The sequence below is a fragment of the Schistocerca nitens genome, chromosome 4 (assembly GCF_023898315.1).
Source record: "Schistocerca nitens isolate TAMUIC-IGC-003100 chromosome 4, iqSchNite1.1, whole genome shotgun sequence".
NCBI classification, from domain to species: domain Eukaryota; kingdom Metazoa; phylum Arthropoda; class Insecta; order Orthoptera; family Acrididae; genus Schistocerca; species Schistocerca nitens.
The window spans coordinates 61,645,215-61,664,586 of NC_064617.1; the positions used below are offsets into that span (position 1 = coordinate 61,645,215).

At 42.8% G+C, this 19,372-nt stretch overlaps 1 protein-coding gene across 1 annotated transcript in view; it reads left to right on the forward strand.

The window, feature by feature from the left end:
- The window catches only part of LOC126252117 (gamma-aminobutyric acid receptor alpha-like), a 235,467-nt gene that overhangs the window by 130,257 nt on the left and 85,838 nt on the right, over window positions 1-19,372 (forward strand). Inside the window, exon 5 of the mRNA XM_049952984.1 lies at window positions 12,608-12,742. Coding sequence (XP_049808941.1) covers window positions 12,608-12,742 — 135 coding nt within the window. The remainder of the gene's footprint in view (window positions 1-12,607; window positions 12,743-19,372) is intronic.

Below are 19,372 nucleotides of genomic sequence, written 5' to 3' on the forward strand. Positions count from 1 at the left end.
AGCACCATATATGTGGAAGAAGTAAATCTCAACATCGGAGACATGTAGTAAAATCGTGTAACTCCTTTAGAAAAGGTAAACTAAGATTTCATGAGTTTAGGACTTGTTTTATATTAGTCCTGTTTTATATTAGTCCTCGATCTCGAACACAAGTAACGCTATTCTTTATGTATAATGCATCCTTAGAATCATTGCTAGAGTGTTTGCTGTATGACATTATTTCCATCAATTCTTTATACATAACGCACCCATAGAATTCTTCCTAGAGTGTTTGGTCTATGACATTATTCCCGTCTTTTGCACTGCTTTATTTATGCTGTATAATATAGCAGATTGCTTCTGCACGTGACTAAATACACTCCTGGAAATTGAAATAAGAACACCGTGAATTCATTGTCCCAGGAAGGGGAAACTTTATTGACACATTCCTGGGGTCAGATACATCACATGATCACACTGACAGAACCACAAGCACATAGACACTGGCAACAGAGCATGCACAATGTCGGCACTAGTACAGTGTATATCCACATTTCGCAGCAATGCAGGCTGCTATTCTCCCATGGAGACGATCTTAGAGATGCTGGATGTAGTCCTGTGCAACGGCTTGCCATGCCATTTCCACCTGGCGCCTCAGTTGGACCAGCGTTCGTGCTGGACGTGCAGACCGCGTGAGACGACGCTTCATCCAGTCCAAACATGCTCAATGGGGGACAGATCCGGAGATCTTGCTGGCCAGGGTAGTTGACTTACACCTTCTAGAGCACGTTGGGTGGCACGGGATACATGCGGACGTGCATTGTCCTGTTGGAACAGCAAGTTCCCTTGCCGGTCTAGGAATGGTAGAACGATGGGTTCGATGACGGTTCAGTGTCCCCTCGACGATCACCTGTGGTGTACGGCCAGTGTAGGAGATCGCTCCCCACACCATGATGCCGGGTGTTGGCCCTGTGTGCCTCGGTCGTATGCAGTCCTGATTGTGGCGCTCACCTGCACGGCGCCAAACACGCATACGACCATCATTGGCACCAAGGCAGAAGCGACTCTCATCGCTGAAGACGACACGTCTCCATTCGTCTCTCCATTCACGCCTGTCGCGACACCACTGGAGGCGGGCTGCACGATGTTGGGGCGTGAGCGGAAGACGGCCTAACGGTGTGCGGGACCGTAGCCCAGCTTCATGGAGACGGTTGCGAATGGTCCTCGCCGATACCCCGGGAGCAACAGTGTCCCTAATTTGCTGGGAAGTGGCGGTGCGGTCCCCTACGGCACTGCGTAGGATCCTACGGTCTTGGCGTGCATCCGTGCGTCGCTGCGGTCCGGTCCCAGGTCGACGGGCACGTGCACCTTCCGCCGACCACTGGCGACAACATCAATGTACTGTGGAGACCTCACGCCCCACGTGTTGAGCAATTCGGCGGTACGTCCACCCGGCCTCCCGCATGCCCACTATACGCCCTCGCTCAAAGTCCGTCAGCTGCACATACGGTTCACGTCCACGCTGTCGCGGCATGCTACCAGTGTTAAAGACTGCGATGGAGCTCCGTATGCCACGGCAAACTGGCTGACACTGACGGCGGCGGTGCACAAATGCTGCGCAGCTAGCGCCATTCGACGGCCAACACCGCGGTTCCTGGTGTGTCCGCTGTGCCGTGCGTGTGATCATTGCTTGTACAGCCCTCTCGCAGTGTCCGGAGCAAGTATGGTGGGTCTGACACACTGGTGTCAATGTGTTCTTTTTTCCATTTCCAGGAGTGTATATTGCTACTACATATACAAGTACATACATATAAACATAGATAGATAAACTAATTCGCAGGATAAATAAAAGAAAAGTCATTGCTACAGCTGCGTGGTTATTTCAACATTGTAGTAATAGTTTGCGTTCTACCATTACTGGTAATAGAGTTAATTATTCATGGGCTCATTCATGCGCTTAAAAAAATTCCACTCAATTTCCAACACAGTGGACAGTTAATGAACTCATTTTGGTAATATATTATGTTTGCATCACTTGAGTATCCTGTGGCCGCAAAAGTCTTTATTACATGAATTTCATGTAACGAAGAAAATGAAATTGTTTCATCATTGTCCATCTGAAAAATATTTCTTGAACATTTACTTCGATGACCGTCATTCCATCATTAGAGATCTTCACTGTCTATACTCGTTTGAGCGTAATTATTGGTCACTTTCCTATGTACCCTGTATCATACAATACTTATCGCATTTTGTTCCTCAGACTTAAAAACACATGACAGAAAACTTATCCTCAATGCAGACAGAAGAAAGATTCAGGTACCCGATGGTTGAATAAAATCCTTTGATTATAGGCTAACACATTTACAATACATCTTAGCTACAGATGGCAGATACTCTTACAATATCATCTTTCGCCTAAACATTATGACCACTAATACTTAGTCTGTACGCAGATTATTTTGGAAGGATATAGCATTTGGCTGGCGATATGCGTTACCTGTGAAGTTACACTAACTCACATATTATACAAAACACTTTCATACCTCGCCGGCCGTTGTGACCGAGCGGTTCTAGGTGCTTCAGTCCGGAACCGCGCTACTGCTAGGTGGCAGGTTCGAATCCTGCCTCAGGCATGGATGTGTGTGATGTCCATAGTTTAATTAGGTTTAAGTAATTTCTAAGTCTAGGGGACTGATGACCGCAGATGTTAAGTCCCATAGTGCTTGGCATCATTTAACGTTCATACCTTGTACAGGGCCATCAGTTTTTCGTCCCCTCTTAACCAATAGGCATATGACCAAACTGCACATACCTACATACTAAACGGGCTATGTTCAATGTCTCCGATGTCCTTCATCGACGCTTAACCTAAGGTTTCAGTGGTCATACTATTCAGACATTCTCCTCTGACACATCAAGTACATGTTTTCACTTAAAAGGGAGACTGTTTGTCTAGGTCCTAGCTGCTGTTACTACACCACCGACGTTTCCACATGGATTAGATATACATTCTGACGTAGCCTACTTCCAGCCAACGCATTTCCTCTACAAAAACTAAAACTTAATGAGTCGTTCAATTTTTGTTCCCAATTTCCGAACATTATTAACTGAGCATAAAATTCTATTCACTGTAATTAATACAGTTGTATTACTGAAGCCTATACTCATCGTATTTTATTGGTTCTGTCAGTATATGTACTCAGCTCCAGCAAATACGTCTTCAAGTCTTGATGACTTAATTTTCCTCGTAGTTTGGTAGGCCACTAGGTAACTAACTTCGTGGGGATTTTGGATTATCTGGAATGGTTCAGTATATAATAAGTGCAATTTCTTACTCTTTCTTAATAACAGTGAAGATTTGCATAGGGTTTTCAACACCACTTTCTCGCCTACATAGTATGCTTACATTCTGCCGGGCCTCTTGTCATGCTATGCCTTTCTCAGATTAGCACGTTCCGTTATAGAGGTCATCATTTTTTTATCTCTTCTTCCTGGGCATCCTAAGTTCGTGGTGCACGTCGAATGATGTTCAGCTACTAATTCATTTCTTTTTCCCCTTTCAATAAGTCAGTTGAAGTGTTGGTTGGAATATATAGCAAGATTATTCACTATTTCTTCGAATACATCAATGAATTCTACCCATTTTGTCTGCTTATGAGGACTGTAGGTCTTCATAAAACGATTAAACTCAGGAGAGATCCTGTTCATGGAGTTGACTTGAAGGATGAACCCTTAGAACTATTTGATTTATCTGTCAAAAAATCCCGTCATTTACTGTATGTGAAATTAGATGCGTTGGCAGATAAAATCGATTCAGGTTTGCCTACCACAGGAATATACTCATTTACTATCATCCTAATGACTGGGGTGGCAGCAGCCGATTTTACTGCATAAGACTTGACAGATTTAGAAAAGATGCCCTATAAGCCAACAATATATTTAACGTTGCCACAGACAGAAGATAGTGGCCGAAAGGTCAATACGAACAATACTCAGATATTTTACAGCTAATAACAAATACAATTTCGTCTTCCTACCAAAATTCTAAATTTCTACGTTTTGGCAGAGTAGAGGAGCTTTCAGAATTCATTGTGTTTTATCACAACATACTTGGGAAACAGGAATATAGGTTCAATTTTCCGCAGCTCTTCTTTGAGCCATAAAGAGGCATACAGGAGGCACCAGAAACCCACGCAACCCACTTGTCAGACAAGACCCCGTATCTTGGGTTTATTGCCTTCCTGAAGAAGGAGCTTCATCTTACTCCACCTAGGGTCGTTGCTTTGTAACTCCTTCATGTCTAGAAAATATTGCTTATACTGTGAAACTTTTATCAGTAAAATTCTGAATTGAGAGATTTGTTCGACCAGATCTTCAATTTCGGGTAGTCCCTGGGACAACCGTGATAAGGTGTCAGTAATGATGTCACTTCCTTTTATGTAAATAGAGCAGAGTCCCACTAATCCGAACCCCGGTAATCCGAACGTTCGGTTAATCCGAACATGAAAAATGTAAGTCTAAGTATGGGAAACGATCAGGTAAACTGCTGTACATACACACTGTTTTAATATGCACAGTACAGTAAACATGCATTAGAAAAATTGTCAAGAAAACATTAGGTTTAAACAATGGTAGAAAATCTGTCAAACTTACTAAAATACAGCGGACATTTTATATCTACTTTTTAGATGACAAAAACTCAGTCATTGTTTTTTGGTGTAATGAGGACAGTCTGTTATATGACGCATAGTTGCGCCATCGCCTCATAAACACCAAAGCAGCACATGTTGCAGTGGGCTGTTGCACTAAATAACGTAGCGCGAGGTCAGGGGCTTCTGCTGCGTCACTGTGTGGCACCAGCTCTCCTTTGTCACTTCCGTCACAGAAGTCCACTGCTTCCTGCTCTTCAGTCACAGGAGCAACTAAATCAGCTTTAGTAAGGTTCTCCACACATGCACCATCCACTGCCATCTTCTCATGTATGTCTTCTTCACTAGCTTCTTCACATCCAGGGAATGTCTGTATCATTTGTAGTACATTTTCCTCTTCATTTTCAGCTAGGTAGTCCTGAATTCCTATGATTATTTCTATTACTATTAGCTCTTGCATGTTCATTTATCAAACCAGTGAAGTTATGTGCTGATAAAACATGTTACAAATTGGATTCAGTTTTTTGCAATAGCTTTTCTCTGATGTGAATCGTCAACTAGCCTTTAAAAATCTGTAAGATGTCATTATCGGATATAGGTTCATTACAGAAGCGAGTCTTGTTCAAATACTTATCAAATTACTCTCTTGAGCTTCCTTGTCTAAGACTGCATAATTCTCAATTAAAGAGTTCCTTTCTCAATTTTTCTTGAACGCATTTTGATTAATAGTGTTGCAAAAAGGCATTTTCGAATTGTTCATACGAGTGACAACGCAATCGCAGCCCCGCCGTGGACAAAACCTGCGATAAAGCGAATCTTTTGTATGTAAGACCACGTTTTACGCAATAATTTCTAAAGAAATTAATGAAAGTACAGGATATACAGTTTTCTTTTCTGTTGTTAACACCTGAAGTCCTCTGTGTTTGAGGAGACTTTCTCCGAGCTAGACAGAAGTAGGAATGGGTCCTTCCATTAAATTCCTACTAGTATATCCTGCCTGAACATTCGTCGTCATTGTGTGCCTCGTTCTGCGATGTCGGACTATGGTAGTAACCACTGGCCCCATCTACTTGAGCCCTGTGTGACGCGTCATCTCCAGTTTACCCTTATACGGTATTTAATTGCTTTTATACTTGATCAATTCAGTCAGTTAATTTAACTTGAACCTCTTGTTGCCAGTTGGGCAATTCCTGAGTCAACGTTTTTCTCACGACATTAAATTCGCGTTTGATAGCTTGCATTATGATACCTTGTTCAGCACACGCCTCAAGTGTCGCTTTCTTGCGCTCTACTTCATATTTTTCGGTAATTTAATTACCCTTATCTTTTAGAAACTACGCCATTTTGCATTCGGGCTCAGCAGATAGATTTTTTACACACGACACTACTTATTTCACAGTGAGCTTCAGACTATTTTGCTCTAGTTGCAACTTGTCAAAACTTTCGGACAAATCTTTTACCTTCTCAGGAAAGGCCTCAATATTTTCAGCAAACTTGATATTTCGATGTTTATGTGATCCAGATCGTATCGTGACACTTCTGTTACTTCTGCTTTCAATTGTTTGGTTTTTATTCTTAAGTTATTCACTAACCTGCTCCACTTGTTGTTTCAAGGCAGAAAATCATTAGACATAGTGTCTTGCTTATGATTAATAAGAGACAGGTTCCTATTCATGCCTTCTTGGATTTGATTAACGCTTTCTAATTTTTTTTAAATCAATGCATGAGGATCTTGAGCTGTAGTAACCGTTTCAGTTGTGCGGGTTGATGTTACATTATCAACAACGACAGCGGAGCTAGAAAACATTGCATCTGGATCAATTCCTGGATTAACATTCTTAGTGTTACATTCAGCAATAGAACAGTGATCATGATGTTGGTTTCTGAATACGCGTCATATTCAGCTGGCGACGTAGTACTTCTAGCCGTAACTGGATCGGCAGTGATGTTTGTATCGGCTGACCCGCCGTTAACCATCTGAATATTTTCATTTTCTGTAATAGTTCGTGACATTTTCAGCGACTGCTGGCGAGTTAACACCATAACAAGGGGTACTAACTTTATAAAACGTCATCACTTTTACGTAATATAATTCATTGATGCTGTTATGCCATCTTTCGAAATTTCTACATACTGTAATTTTAATTACAAAAAGTTCTAAAAAGCTAATTAAATGCGAAAGATCAAATTTCAACTCCCAGGAAACGTATTTCTCCTGAAGCGGACCTGCTTAATTTAAAAACATTGAGCATTTTTCGTTACTTGGTGCTGCATACGCCAACAATCGTTGCCATGATAATTCATAATTCCTTAATTTCATCTTGTTTTCCTTCCAGATTTAACTTTTTTAGATAGTTTAGTAGATTTTATCCTTTTTTTTCTCTATAGGTCTCTCAGTGCATTTAGTCAATGGCTCATCGATTTATAGTCATGGTACATTTCACGTAACACAAAAGAACAAAATTATTGCAGCGTATACAGCATAAAATTCAAGTCCTGCTTACGACGTCGTCAGTATAACCATCCCTTTCAGACCGAGAGGGAGAACTATATGGCCAAAAGAACAAATATTGTTAATTATTGCGATTTTGAGGTTGAGATATGTAGAGTCACTGTTTGCTGCCGGAATAATGGGCTCCAAATTCCAAATTTTCGAACGCGTGTATAATATTAATCATCACAGTCTCGTCAATTTGATGACGCTAAGACGTCGGACTCCGTACAGAATTACTGACCGCAGACTTTGAAAACGTTTTCAGTCGTTAGTAGCGATCTGCATGAGATGTGAAAAGGAGCTGCTAATTGTTCGTCGGCAAGCCGTTATTGTGGAAAGCGATACTAGTACTTACATAAACACAACACCCAGTCCATCAGCTGTGAAAATGTGATTATTATTCTCTGAAATAAACAAGCTTACACAATTTCATGTTAACGTATTTATTACTAACGAAATTTACAAATACTTGCAAAATGGCCAAGGTGGGAGAGAGAGAGAAGTGGCTGTCTCTAAAGAACAAGCGACAGAGAGAGTCTGATAAAAACAAGTGATAAATCACTTAGAAACTTCAGAGACAGTGTTTTGTTTATTATTATCGCAATCACTAATATACACTAAGTCTGCTTTCTCTGGCCATGAAAAGTGATCGGATTACATAGTTTAAATAGCATGTGTAATACAAAATACAAATTACTTGATGTATCTTTTCAAGCCTTACGTTGTAGGGTAGATATAAGCAAAAATTAAAGAGCAATATTAAACTTGATCTCCCACTATGAACTGACGCGTTTGTTTGAAGAGTTATATTGTAGAATAGATAGATCCAGGGACATTAGATTCATATGTAGACTAAAATGATGCAAGCATTTTCAGATATACACACCCCGGAAAGAAACTGCTACACTCTCAAGGACAACCCCAGTTTATTGACAAATGATATGAAAGGAAGCTCATCATTGCAAGAGTATCTAATACCAGCTTCAGACCAAATGAAATACACGTGTCACAGTGAAGGCTGCAGAAATAGCCGAATCAGTACAAAGTTTACCCCTGTGACGGCACTGCAGACGTCCATTATCGCAACCAAATGATCAGAAAGGTGGCGAATGGCATTCTGCAATGCACTGTCCCAAGCATCTTGCACATTTTGTAGCGATTCGGTTATGGCCCTTGCAAGCTGTGGAGAACGAGTCCTATACGAGCTCAGATAGCGAGAGATCTGGTGATTTGTTAGTCAAAGCAGTTGTTGTACATCACAAAGAGCATGATGCATAGCACCAGCGGATTGTCGACGTCGACAGTCCTGCTGAAAAAGCACATCTCCTTCCTGTCGAAGAAATGGCAGCAGCATGGTGAAAACCACCCTGTGCAATGTAGCGGGCGCTGGTTACTTGGCCTGCAGAAACACCATAAGGCCACACACCATCCAACGTGCCAAGAGTGAATGCATGCGAAAAAGCCGCTCACAAGGTCTACACCATACACGTGTACGTCCATCTCTCGCATACAGACAGTATCTGCTCTCATTACTGAAGACAACAGACTGCCATTCCACTTTCTGGTCAACTCTTTCAAGACATCAGAGCAGTCTTGTTTTGTTATGTGATGCCAGTGATAGCCTGGCCAGATTCAGGCGTGTTGTTAGTCGTGCTGCAAGCAGGTGGTTTCCAGTGTTCATTTGTGACACAGCTGGTTCGACAAGCGCCTGGATTTCTTCAGTGGATGACGTTCGATGTTCCACCAACGCTGCACGATGCGTTGATCTTGACGTGTGTCTGTGGTATGCGGGTGGCCAGAACCTGGTCTACGGGAGTGGGAATGTTGCACAGAACACTACGAAAGCAGTGACACACCAACGACAGGTTGTGCCCAGCATATGCAGCAATCCCTAGATATACTCATCTAGCTTCCTGCAGGTCCACAAGGCCACCCATTGAAATGTCCGAGGTTGTTCAACAAGTGTATGTAGTCGTCGGAAGGGCATAGTTGCACCCTAGAATGAATGTTGCAAGCAGTGCTCATATGTAAACTCGCATATTACTCCCTGCAGAGCCAAAACAGATGGCGCACAGACGGGCCATCTCAGCGCCATCTTATCGTCGATGACCATGACAAACGAATCACTAAAACCACATCCCTTCAGGAAGCACTTATTGTACCCTTGTGTGATGCAATGCAGTCCTTGAGAGTGACACATTTCTTTCAGGCAGCGCAACTATAGCCCAGAAGGACACATACACCATAATATGATACAAGATAGCTAAGGAAGGAATGGTGCTTGTATCTGAACAGCACTGGTAAGGTGATATATAGACATTCGTTCGTTTCAACAATGTTTACGATATTGGTATTTAAGCTGAAGCACCCTCCTTTCCTTAGCTATGTTGGATTACATACGAGGCGTGTTTCTTTAAGTAAGTACCGTTTTGAAATTTAAAAAAAGATGGGCTAAGATGTCTCAATAATTTTATTTTTACATGAAAGCCTGTACCGTAATCCTCTTTTCTACATAATTTCTGTCAATATTGAGGCTCCTGTCATAACGTTGTACCAATTTTTGAATACCCTCCTCACAGAAGTCTGCCGCCTGACTTGTTAACCACTGCATCACCAGTCTTGACTTCGTCATCGTCTTGAAGACGCTGACCGCCCAGGTGTTTCTTGAAGTGCAGTAACAGATGGCAGTCACTGGGCGCAAGATCGTGGCTGTACGGAGGATGATCTAGAGTTTCCCATCGAAAAGATGTGATGAGATCTTTGGTCTGATTCGCTACATGAGGACGGGCATTGTCTTGCAGCAAAACGATACCCTTGCTCAACTTGCCACTTGTTTTGTTCTGAATTGAACGGCGCAGATTGTGCAATGTCTTACAGTAAGCTGCTGTACTGATTGTCTCATTACGAGGCAGAAATCCCACAAGCAATACTCCTTTTCTGTCCCAAAAAACTGTGCACATGATTTTCCAGGCAAAAATTGTTTGCTTAAACTTCATTTTTCTGGATGAATCTGAATGCCGCCATTCCATGGACTGTTGCTTTCATTCTGGTGTGACGTAGGCCACCCATGTCTCATCGCCTGTAACAATTTGGCTTAAGAAATCATCACCGTCGTTGTGGTACCGCTCAAGGAAAGTCAATGCACTGTCTAAACGTTTGATTTTGTGCTGCACATCCGTCAACATTTTCGGTACCCAACGTGCGCACAATTTTCGGTAATTCAAGTGCACGGTCACAATGCCATACAAAATACTACAAGAAACATTAGGAAAGTCATCCCGCAAGGAGGAAATCATTAAACGTTTGTTTTCTCTCACCTTATTGTCCACTTCCTGCACCAAAATTTCGTTAACGAGCGAACGTTCATCATGCACATCTGTGTGGCTATCTTTAAATGCTCTCACCCACTTTCTTACCATTCCATCACTCATAATGTTTTCTCTGTAAACTGAACAGATCTCACGATGAAGACCGAACGCTTTTAGGCCGTTAGCACTAAGAAATCTTATAACAGCGCGTACTTCACAGTCGGCGGGACTCACGATTATCGGAGGCTTCTTAAACACTCAGTTATTGTTGTTGTTGTTGTTGTGGTCTTCAGTCCTGAGACTGGTTTGATGCAGCTCTCCAAGCTACTCTATCCTGTGCAAGCTTCTTCATCTCCCAGTACCTACTGCAGCCTACATCCTTCTGAATCTGCTTAGTGTATTCATCTCTTGGTCTCCCTCTACGATTTTTACCCTCCATGCTGCCCTCCAATACTAAACTGGTGATCCCTCGATGTCTCAGAACATGTCCTACCAACCGATCCCTTCTTCTAGTCAAGTTGTGCCACAAACTTCTCTTCTCCCCAATTCTATTCAATACCTCCTCATTAGTTATGTGCTCTACCCATCTAATCTTCAGCATTCTTCTGTACCACCACATTTCGAAAGCTTCTATTCTCTTCTTGTCTAAACTATTTATCGTCCACGTTTCACTTCCATACATGGCTACACTCCATACAAATACTTTCAGAAACGACTTCCTGACATTTAAATCGATACTCTATTGCCTTTCCTTAATCTCACTCAGTACACAACGTAAACAAGGAAGAATCAGACTGTAATGGTGTCACTGCGTAGACAACATATGTAGGTAGCCAGTGCGCATGCGCAGAACGCCGACCGCAGCACTGCGGCCGCGGTGTGGCGAAACGGTACTTACTTCATAAACACGTCTCGTAGCAGTGCCTGCTTGGGTTAAGTTGTATCTGATATTGTTTTCAATGTAGCGTCATTTTACTCTACATATGCATATTACATTCCTGCACATATCCATTTCACAACATGAAGCTTTTTGAACACAGACGCCATTGCCTAGCGGGTTCAGAAAAGTCAGTCTATGGTTGGGAATCGCATGGTATGTGCTGGTGAGGTCGAAGTCAGTAAGAGGGAGAAGCGACCTTACTCCATGGTGTAGATCAGGGGTCTCCAAAGAACGGCCCGCGGGCCGAAACCGGCTTGCGAGGGCCAGCAAACAGGCCCGCGTTAGCTGTCCGGACATCCCCGGTGTTCGGCCCGTCAAATATTTGAGGTGGTACCTATACTGCCAACAATTGAGTTTCGAGACCTATCGCGACTAATACACCACGACATTGGCTCTGCTACTCGCTTCAGCCCTCAAGACTACATAACTAAACGTATTGTTTCGCCGCTTGAAATAACAATGCGTTGACATACTCTGTTACGTCTTGCAGTAATAGTGTTGCTAACAATGATTCGGAGATTTCGTTAACTTTGTAGGACGCTTTCGTGAAGAATGTGCAGTGACATACTTTTTTGTCGGTGAAATTCGCCAGAATAAAATACGCCAGAATTTCGGTCTGGTACGTCCTCCAATCAAAATTATGTAATTAAATAAAAATCGTAGTTCGTTTCAGTGCTATCTATTCCCACAACCTTAGATTTTTGCGATTTCATCTTTCCTTTAGCCTTACATTACGGTGATCGTGGAGTGCTAGGGTGCTTCAATCCCACTAGGTAGATCTTGACGCTTATTACTTCGTGGAGGAGTCAATGTGGCCTGCGGACTAAAAAGTTTGGAGACCCCTGGTGTAGATTTTGGTAGAGTGGTTTGAAGTACTCGGGTAAGACTATCAGGGGGGATTGTAGAAATGGATATGGAGGGCTGTTGATATGGTTGGAGGATTAGGTGGAGGGGAAGGAAGGAGGTGTCGTCGTCCTCACTGGAGCAGATGGATTGGTGCAGGCATCAGAGGCACATCAGGCGTCTAGAGGAGATGGGGTAAAGGAGACAGGAACATTTCTTGGGGTACACCGATACGTGGATGGAAGATACGGTAATGGATACTACTTACCTTAACAGAGGAGGGGCGTTGTGTGAATCTCGGCAGCCGCCTGGCTAGAGCTAAGAGCGCGCTTTCTGCCCCCCGTGCCTCACCTGCTGCTGCGCAGTACAGATGGAGGGCGTGCTGTTGCAGTCGGCTACACGACGACGGACGTGGTGTACCGCTGGAACCGGCAGCGCACCGTGGCCATCGCGGAGGACATGAAGCTGTCGCAGTTCGACCTGATCGCCACGCCGTCCGCCAACCAGACGGACGTCCTCAAGTCCGGTACGGCAGCCGGCGGCCACCCTCCCGCCACCTGCAAGTACTCCGGCCATACATTTTCTCTAGCCTCCGCCTGTCTGCGCTGCTCTGTTACCGCGCGCCTTGTAACGCTACCAGTACTCTCCTGTCCCTGTTTATGGAGAGGCATATCCCAAGTTCGTAGTCCCCAGCAAGACTGCAAGCTAGTTTATCAGTACTGTCCAGTGATGACGCTGATTAACTTGATTACAACTTTTGGGGTTATAAGCCGACATATGGCGTCTTGTTGTCGCATTGTTTCTACGAGTTGCCTACTCGTCCTCTTGAAGTGAAGTGTCGTGGTCATTTTCGTTTATAGTCGCTGGACCGCTGAGAATAATGGCGTACTTTTGTTAACGACATGTGGAATTCAGTTGGAGCCATACAAACAATAAGAGCGGCACAGCATCTATGTTTGATCAAAAACTAACGTGTCCTCCGTTGATGCTGAGCTCTGCCACTCCAGACTTGTCGGTTTGGCAGATACGAAATGGTTCAAATGGCTCAGAGCACTATAGGACTTAACTTCTGAGGTCATCAGTCCCCTAGAACTTAGAACTACTTAAACCTAACTAACCTACGGACATCACACATATCCTTGCCCGAGGCAGGATTCGAACGTGCGACCGTAGCGGTCGCGCGGTTCCAGACTGTAGCGCCTAGAACCGCTCGGCCACTACGGCCGGCACCAGATACGAACGCTCTTGACATGTTTCCAACAGTCTTGCAAGATGCATCGTTGCATTTGGCCGATTCACTACATCACACCCGTAACTCATACTGTACCACCCGGGTGCCAGTGACCCTAGCTCGTATTTGTGGACCCAAGCAAATTTTCGATTTCAGCAGTTGTACCGAAATTAGATTCTGTGCGGTGTCTCTTCAGTATGTGGTGGTGTCAATCAAAGACCAATTTGGGACCTCGCATCTATAAAGTCGAGTGTGCCAAGCAGTACGTCGGTCAGATGCAAACTGCGAAGTCTGCACTGATAGAGCACTGCACAAACAAAGGACACATCTTTATTTTTGAACAAAGGTGCTGTGCCTCACCAATGGGTTCTGGGGTTCGGTCATCAGAGAGGTTATGGAAATATGAGTGCATGATGATTTTGTCAGCCAGGACAGCAGTTCAACTGAGCTCCTCATAGAGTATGGCGTCAACAGAAGTACGTCAGGAACACTCTGCTGCGAAGTGGCAGCGGAAAGAATAGGCAGGGAGCACCAGGGCTTGATGCCCGGACTCACATCCGCCCCATCACTTACCCTGGCCATGACGTTTCTTCTGGAAATTTGCCCGACGAATGCCCCTTGTGCAGAGAAGTCTACACTCCAGCAGCTGTAAACGAACGAGCTGAACACGAATCCGACACTTATCCTGAAACACTGCAACAACACAAAGGCACGATTCACGTGTTAACAACAAAATCCTTATCGATATTCGCCAAGAAAGCCTGCTTTCCCATTGACTAACTTAGTCTCCACCACCCAATATATGTAAAGATGTTGCGGTCTGAATTACTTGACGTACCTTGAAAAGTGGAAAGCCGTTTCTCATGCATCGTTTCGTTTAGTAAGACAGTAACAGTGCAGCGTACTGATTAGAGAACAACGATGGGGCAAAATACTGCGATAATGTTATCGAAGTTAAATGGATTACACTGGCTGTATGTATTAACTTCTAATTAACTTCAATTCAAAGGCATATAATAAAGTGCAGGTCTTCTTTGTATTTCTCTACGCTTTCTGTGAGTTCGTAGGAACGGGAAGCATGCTGGATCTGGGACAGGCAGGGCAGGGACCGACGTAATGAAAAAAGCGGCCCTCTGACATCGGCACAGCCTGGCAGCCTCTCGTGTTGTCTCCATTAAAGTCAGCACGCCAGAACAGCCACGAGGGGTGTCTGATACTGTGCTTTTATGACCGAGCCCTGCCCTCCAGCCGAGTTGAGCTCAGGAAAGGGGGACTGTCTGTGGGAGACCAGCAGCGTCACTTGCTCTGAAGAGTGCCTTCGGTAGACAACAGACTTACATTTTCCCAAAGAAACACGGCTTGCAGAAACATAGGAGTCCAGCCTCAGGCACAGCTTTTTACTTTTAGAGGACCTCTGAGGCAAGGCTAGTTGCTGGGCGCGAAAACGAGCGATTGGCAGAAAATTTTTGTGATGTCACGAAGACGAAGCAGAGAAGATAAATTTTTTAAAGGAGAAGGGCAAATCGAAAAGTCATTGGCGTTTTATCGCGGCACATTATCCCTGGAGAGATTTTTGTGTATGAAGGCACCTTGGAATAGGCCAGCTGAGTGTTCATATTCAGCGTTTGACAGTAGTGACCCATTTGGCAGCAAAGAATAAAAGGCGATGCGGTTCAGCTAAAAATCTAGGAGTTCGTGGAGAAAGGAGGAAGTGTGCGAATCTCGTGTGCGGCAGTAGCGTTCCATCGGGGAGGGAAAGCTGTGCGCATTTGGCGCTCATCTTATTAGCCGAGCAGGGTCCGGAGTTCATACCAGTGGAAGCCCAACGCTCCTCCGGTGTCACATAGCCACATGCATGACAGTGACGTTCTATACATCTCACGCTGGTGAATGAAGTGAGCATAGTTAGCAGCACCGACATCATAGGACAACTCTTGGTGTGCATTTGCTGAAATCATCGCCATTATCAGTCTGAAGTCCAGTATTGCTTTATAAGAGGCATGAAATTCTAAATAAGTGTGAGGTCAGCATTTGCTGTATTTGTTTACGTAGAAGTATGTGAGTAATTTTCAGAACATCAGTTTCATCTAAGGGCCATGTTTTCTTCTTTGTTCTAAAAAGGCTATAAACCAACAAGATTACTTGGCAGAAATCATTTGGGGGGGGGGGTATTTGTAAAGCCAACTGATGTTCTTAAATCGCCAGATCCGCTGAATGTGTGTTTTAGTTGAATAAAGTTACGTATTAATTTAAGGCTTGTTCCTGTCATCACCTTCCATTCGTATCAAATTTATTTCTTTGTAATTCTACACTTTAGGATCCACAGCAAGGGCCGTAAATTCGCCGCGTTCCATTGCGCACAATAATTACAGCTTGTGTTTTAAAGGCGTGTGCGGCTCTTAATTAACTTTCCCGGCCAGAAAAGAGATTTTTACAAGCAAGGAGTCTTGCAACCTGTCGATTCTTTTCGCTGGAATTGCAGCGATGCCCAGGTTTCTTGTTACCTACAGAGCTGTATCTATCTCGTGGTTCCTTGACCTAATGGAACTTTCGAACTACGTTTGAGAATGTGTTTGGTAGAATAAGTGGGTATTATTGTGTGCTTAGTAGAGACCACTTCTTTTACGTACCACACTTTAATTATTCTGTTGTCTAATTCAAAAGGCTGTTGAATATTAACAATTAATTGGAAGACATACGGAATTTGCGCCTTTACTTTGCCAATCTAACACACAAAATTCTTCGCCTATTTTACTTGCGCATATATTACAGACGGAGCTGTCTAAAGTTGAAAAATTTTCTTAATATTTGTGCTTTCGCTATTTGTGGATGCCACAACTCTGCAACATTGCCATGAGCTTCGGATATTTCTGAAGGCCACTGATCCATTGCCTCGATCTGTGTCGTTGTAACTTAGTAATGGACTTTGTACGTCTTCGGAACCTCTTGTGAGTGAGCGGTTTCACAATAAGGTCTCCACTTAATATTGCTAAATTCTATTTATTATGAATTTCCAAAGCAGTACAGCATGTTTTTCGGGATTTTTTAAATACAGTTATATTCGTGTCGTTAGCTGTTCAGAGGGTGAGGCTGCTCCATTCGTTCCGATCAGCGCTTACTTTTCACAAAGTTATTTCCCATAAAGGTCTTCTGTTTCCCCAGCCAGTTCCCTCTACCACTACACTCCAAAGGTAGCTCGTCCTGACCGCCCAAAACACCACTTGACTAAGTGAAATAACTTATACTCAAAAAATAAGAAAGGAAGGTCTCATTTCTGATGTAAACGTCAAAACCTGTTATCGTGTGAAATACACACATCAAAATACACACACATGTGCACGCACGCACGCATGCACGCACACACACACACACACACACACACACACACACACACACACACACACAAAACAAATGATCAGATGATAATATCAAACCAAGCACTCAACACAAACACAAGCCGAAAGATACACACAGGGGCAGTTCGCAACACTACGCACCGAAAACACGCACATGTTGAACACAGGGTGTAAAGCGAAAGTGATGTATGCGATGTGTTGAATCAAATGTGGGTGAAAGAACACCGGAAATCGGAGAACTGGAGCATGGAGACTAATGAACATATCTCCAGGACCACACACACATGGGCTAACATGCTGGTAATCGTAAGTAATATCGAAAGACAATTCCACATCACGAAATTTGTGCTACAAAAGTTGATTCTAACCCAAAAACAAGAGAAAAACATGAGAAAAATTTAACATATTAACATATTGTAACTACCACATAATATATTTATTATGTGTATAAAAAGAAACACGTATTACAGGCCATGGAAGATGCTTTACAAGTAAAAGAAGCGAAATGCGTATGGTAATGAACCAACTGCCTTTAGTTATTTGCGTGGATGGAACATATCTCCACCAATTTTAAAGCAACTAAAGAATGACGGAAAACAGAAAAAAATGACGAAAAGATGTGACTTCACAGTTTACTACTGGCATAATTTGTAGTAAACTGATTATCAGACTCTTCGCAGTTATTGTAATCTACTGTTAGACAGGAAAAGGAATCTAATGTAGGTGTATTGTAGTTTGAAATAAAATTTATTTGCATACTAAGATTTTTAAAGTATAGCATATGAACCGTAAATACAAGTATTCACTGATTAACTGTAATTTTAACGCAAAAGTTGTACCATCCACAGAGAATAATGAGAATAAATAAACTCTTGGGTGAGATAGATGAATATATGTTAGTACACCACATCACAACTCATGGACGAGTGGAGGAACTAAATGTGTCATTTGATTATAGACACGAACCTCTCCTAACCCCTCAAGCCAACAATCTATGTATGTATGTATGCATGTGTGTCTGTGTGTATAGCAGGCTTTATGACTGTGCACACAGCACAATTTAACTATTGCTAATACTTGATTTAAGAATCAAGAAATAAGGTTATATAAGTGGAATGTACAATGGTAAGGCAGAGATTCGGAAAGCGTAACTTAATATGCAAAGGCTTTCCACGATCAGACGTGGGCTCTGGTCGTAATTTATTGGTCACAAATTATCGAGTAAAACTGATGAAATTCCAGGACGAAAAAACGTGGAAAAAGGAAAAGAAGCCTCCACGGCAGAAATTCTTGGATGACGCACAATCCTGAATCGAGAAAATCCAAAAAAGCGACAAATAAAATAGCCAAAATGGAATACGGACATCCAAAATTACGTTGACAGAAAGTGCAAAGTGTCGAAGTATGAAAGGCTAAACGAGAAATGCAACAATGTAACAGCGTACGTCACTACTGAAAAGATCTCTGTTAAAAAAATAGAGAAACATTAGGGAAAAAGAGAAGCAGAAGTACGATCACTATCAACTCAGATGACGCACCAGTGCTAAGTAAAGGATCCAATGTTGAAAAGTCGAAGAAATATAGAGAGGGTCTACAAGTATGCGAAGCAAACGTATTTGATGACAAGAGGAGAGGACGTAGACGCAAATGATATAGGAGATACAGTGCTGAGAGAAGAATTTGACAGAGCATTCGCTGAAAGACATAAGTCGAATGACGAAGAGGTGGCACTCCCTCAGAATTACTGAGGTATTCTGGACAGCCAGCCATGAGAAAACTGTTCCACCTGGTAATTGGTGTGCAAGACATGTGAGACAGACGATGAAGCCTCAGACATCAAAAAGAATGTAATAATTTCTGTACGAAAAGAAGTGCTCACAGAAGCGAATGTTACCGGAGAACCGGTTTAATATGTAGTGGCTGCTAGCTACTGACGCACAATATTTGCAGAAAAATGGAAAGACTGGCAGAGGTCGATCTCGGGGAAGATCAGTTTCGGATCCAGGTAAATGAGAAAACACCCGACGTAATTTTGACTATTCATCTTCCGGTTTTGCAGGCATTTTTTTACGTCTTTGCAATTAAAATTATTGGGTATAGGTTCCGCCTGTACACTGTTTTATCTTTTTATGCAAGTGTGTTTTGGCACCTCTGCGCCATCATCAGTGTGTTTTGTTTACTGAACAACTGCAAAAAATTAACATATTTTAGGCTATGACGGATCCAACAAAATGAGGCCTAAATATATTTTTTAGTCCGTTTTTATACTTACCTTGATTTTACGTTCATATGGTAACATATACCACACGGTAACATATTAACAAATCCCTTGCCAAGGGATCACATTTATAACGTTTGGCTTTGCAGATGACAAGCTATCACTGCAGGATACCATAGAAAAGGTCCTGCAAAACCATATAATGTAAAATAAAGGTAGGAGCGAAAAATGAATAAAATCTCTAGGCCTCATTTTGTCAGATCAACTACAATCTAAAGTATGTTCATTTTTTACAGTTGTTCAATGAACAGAATGCACTGATGATGGCAAAGAGGTGCCGAAACATGTTTG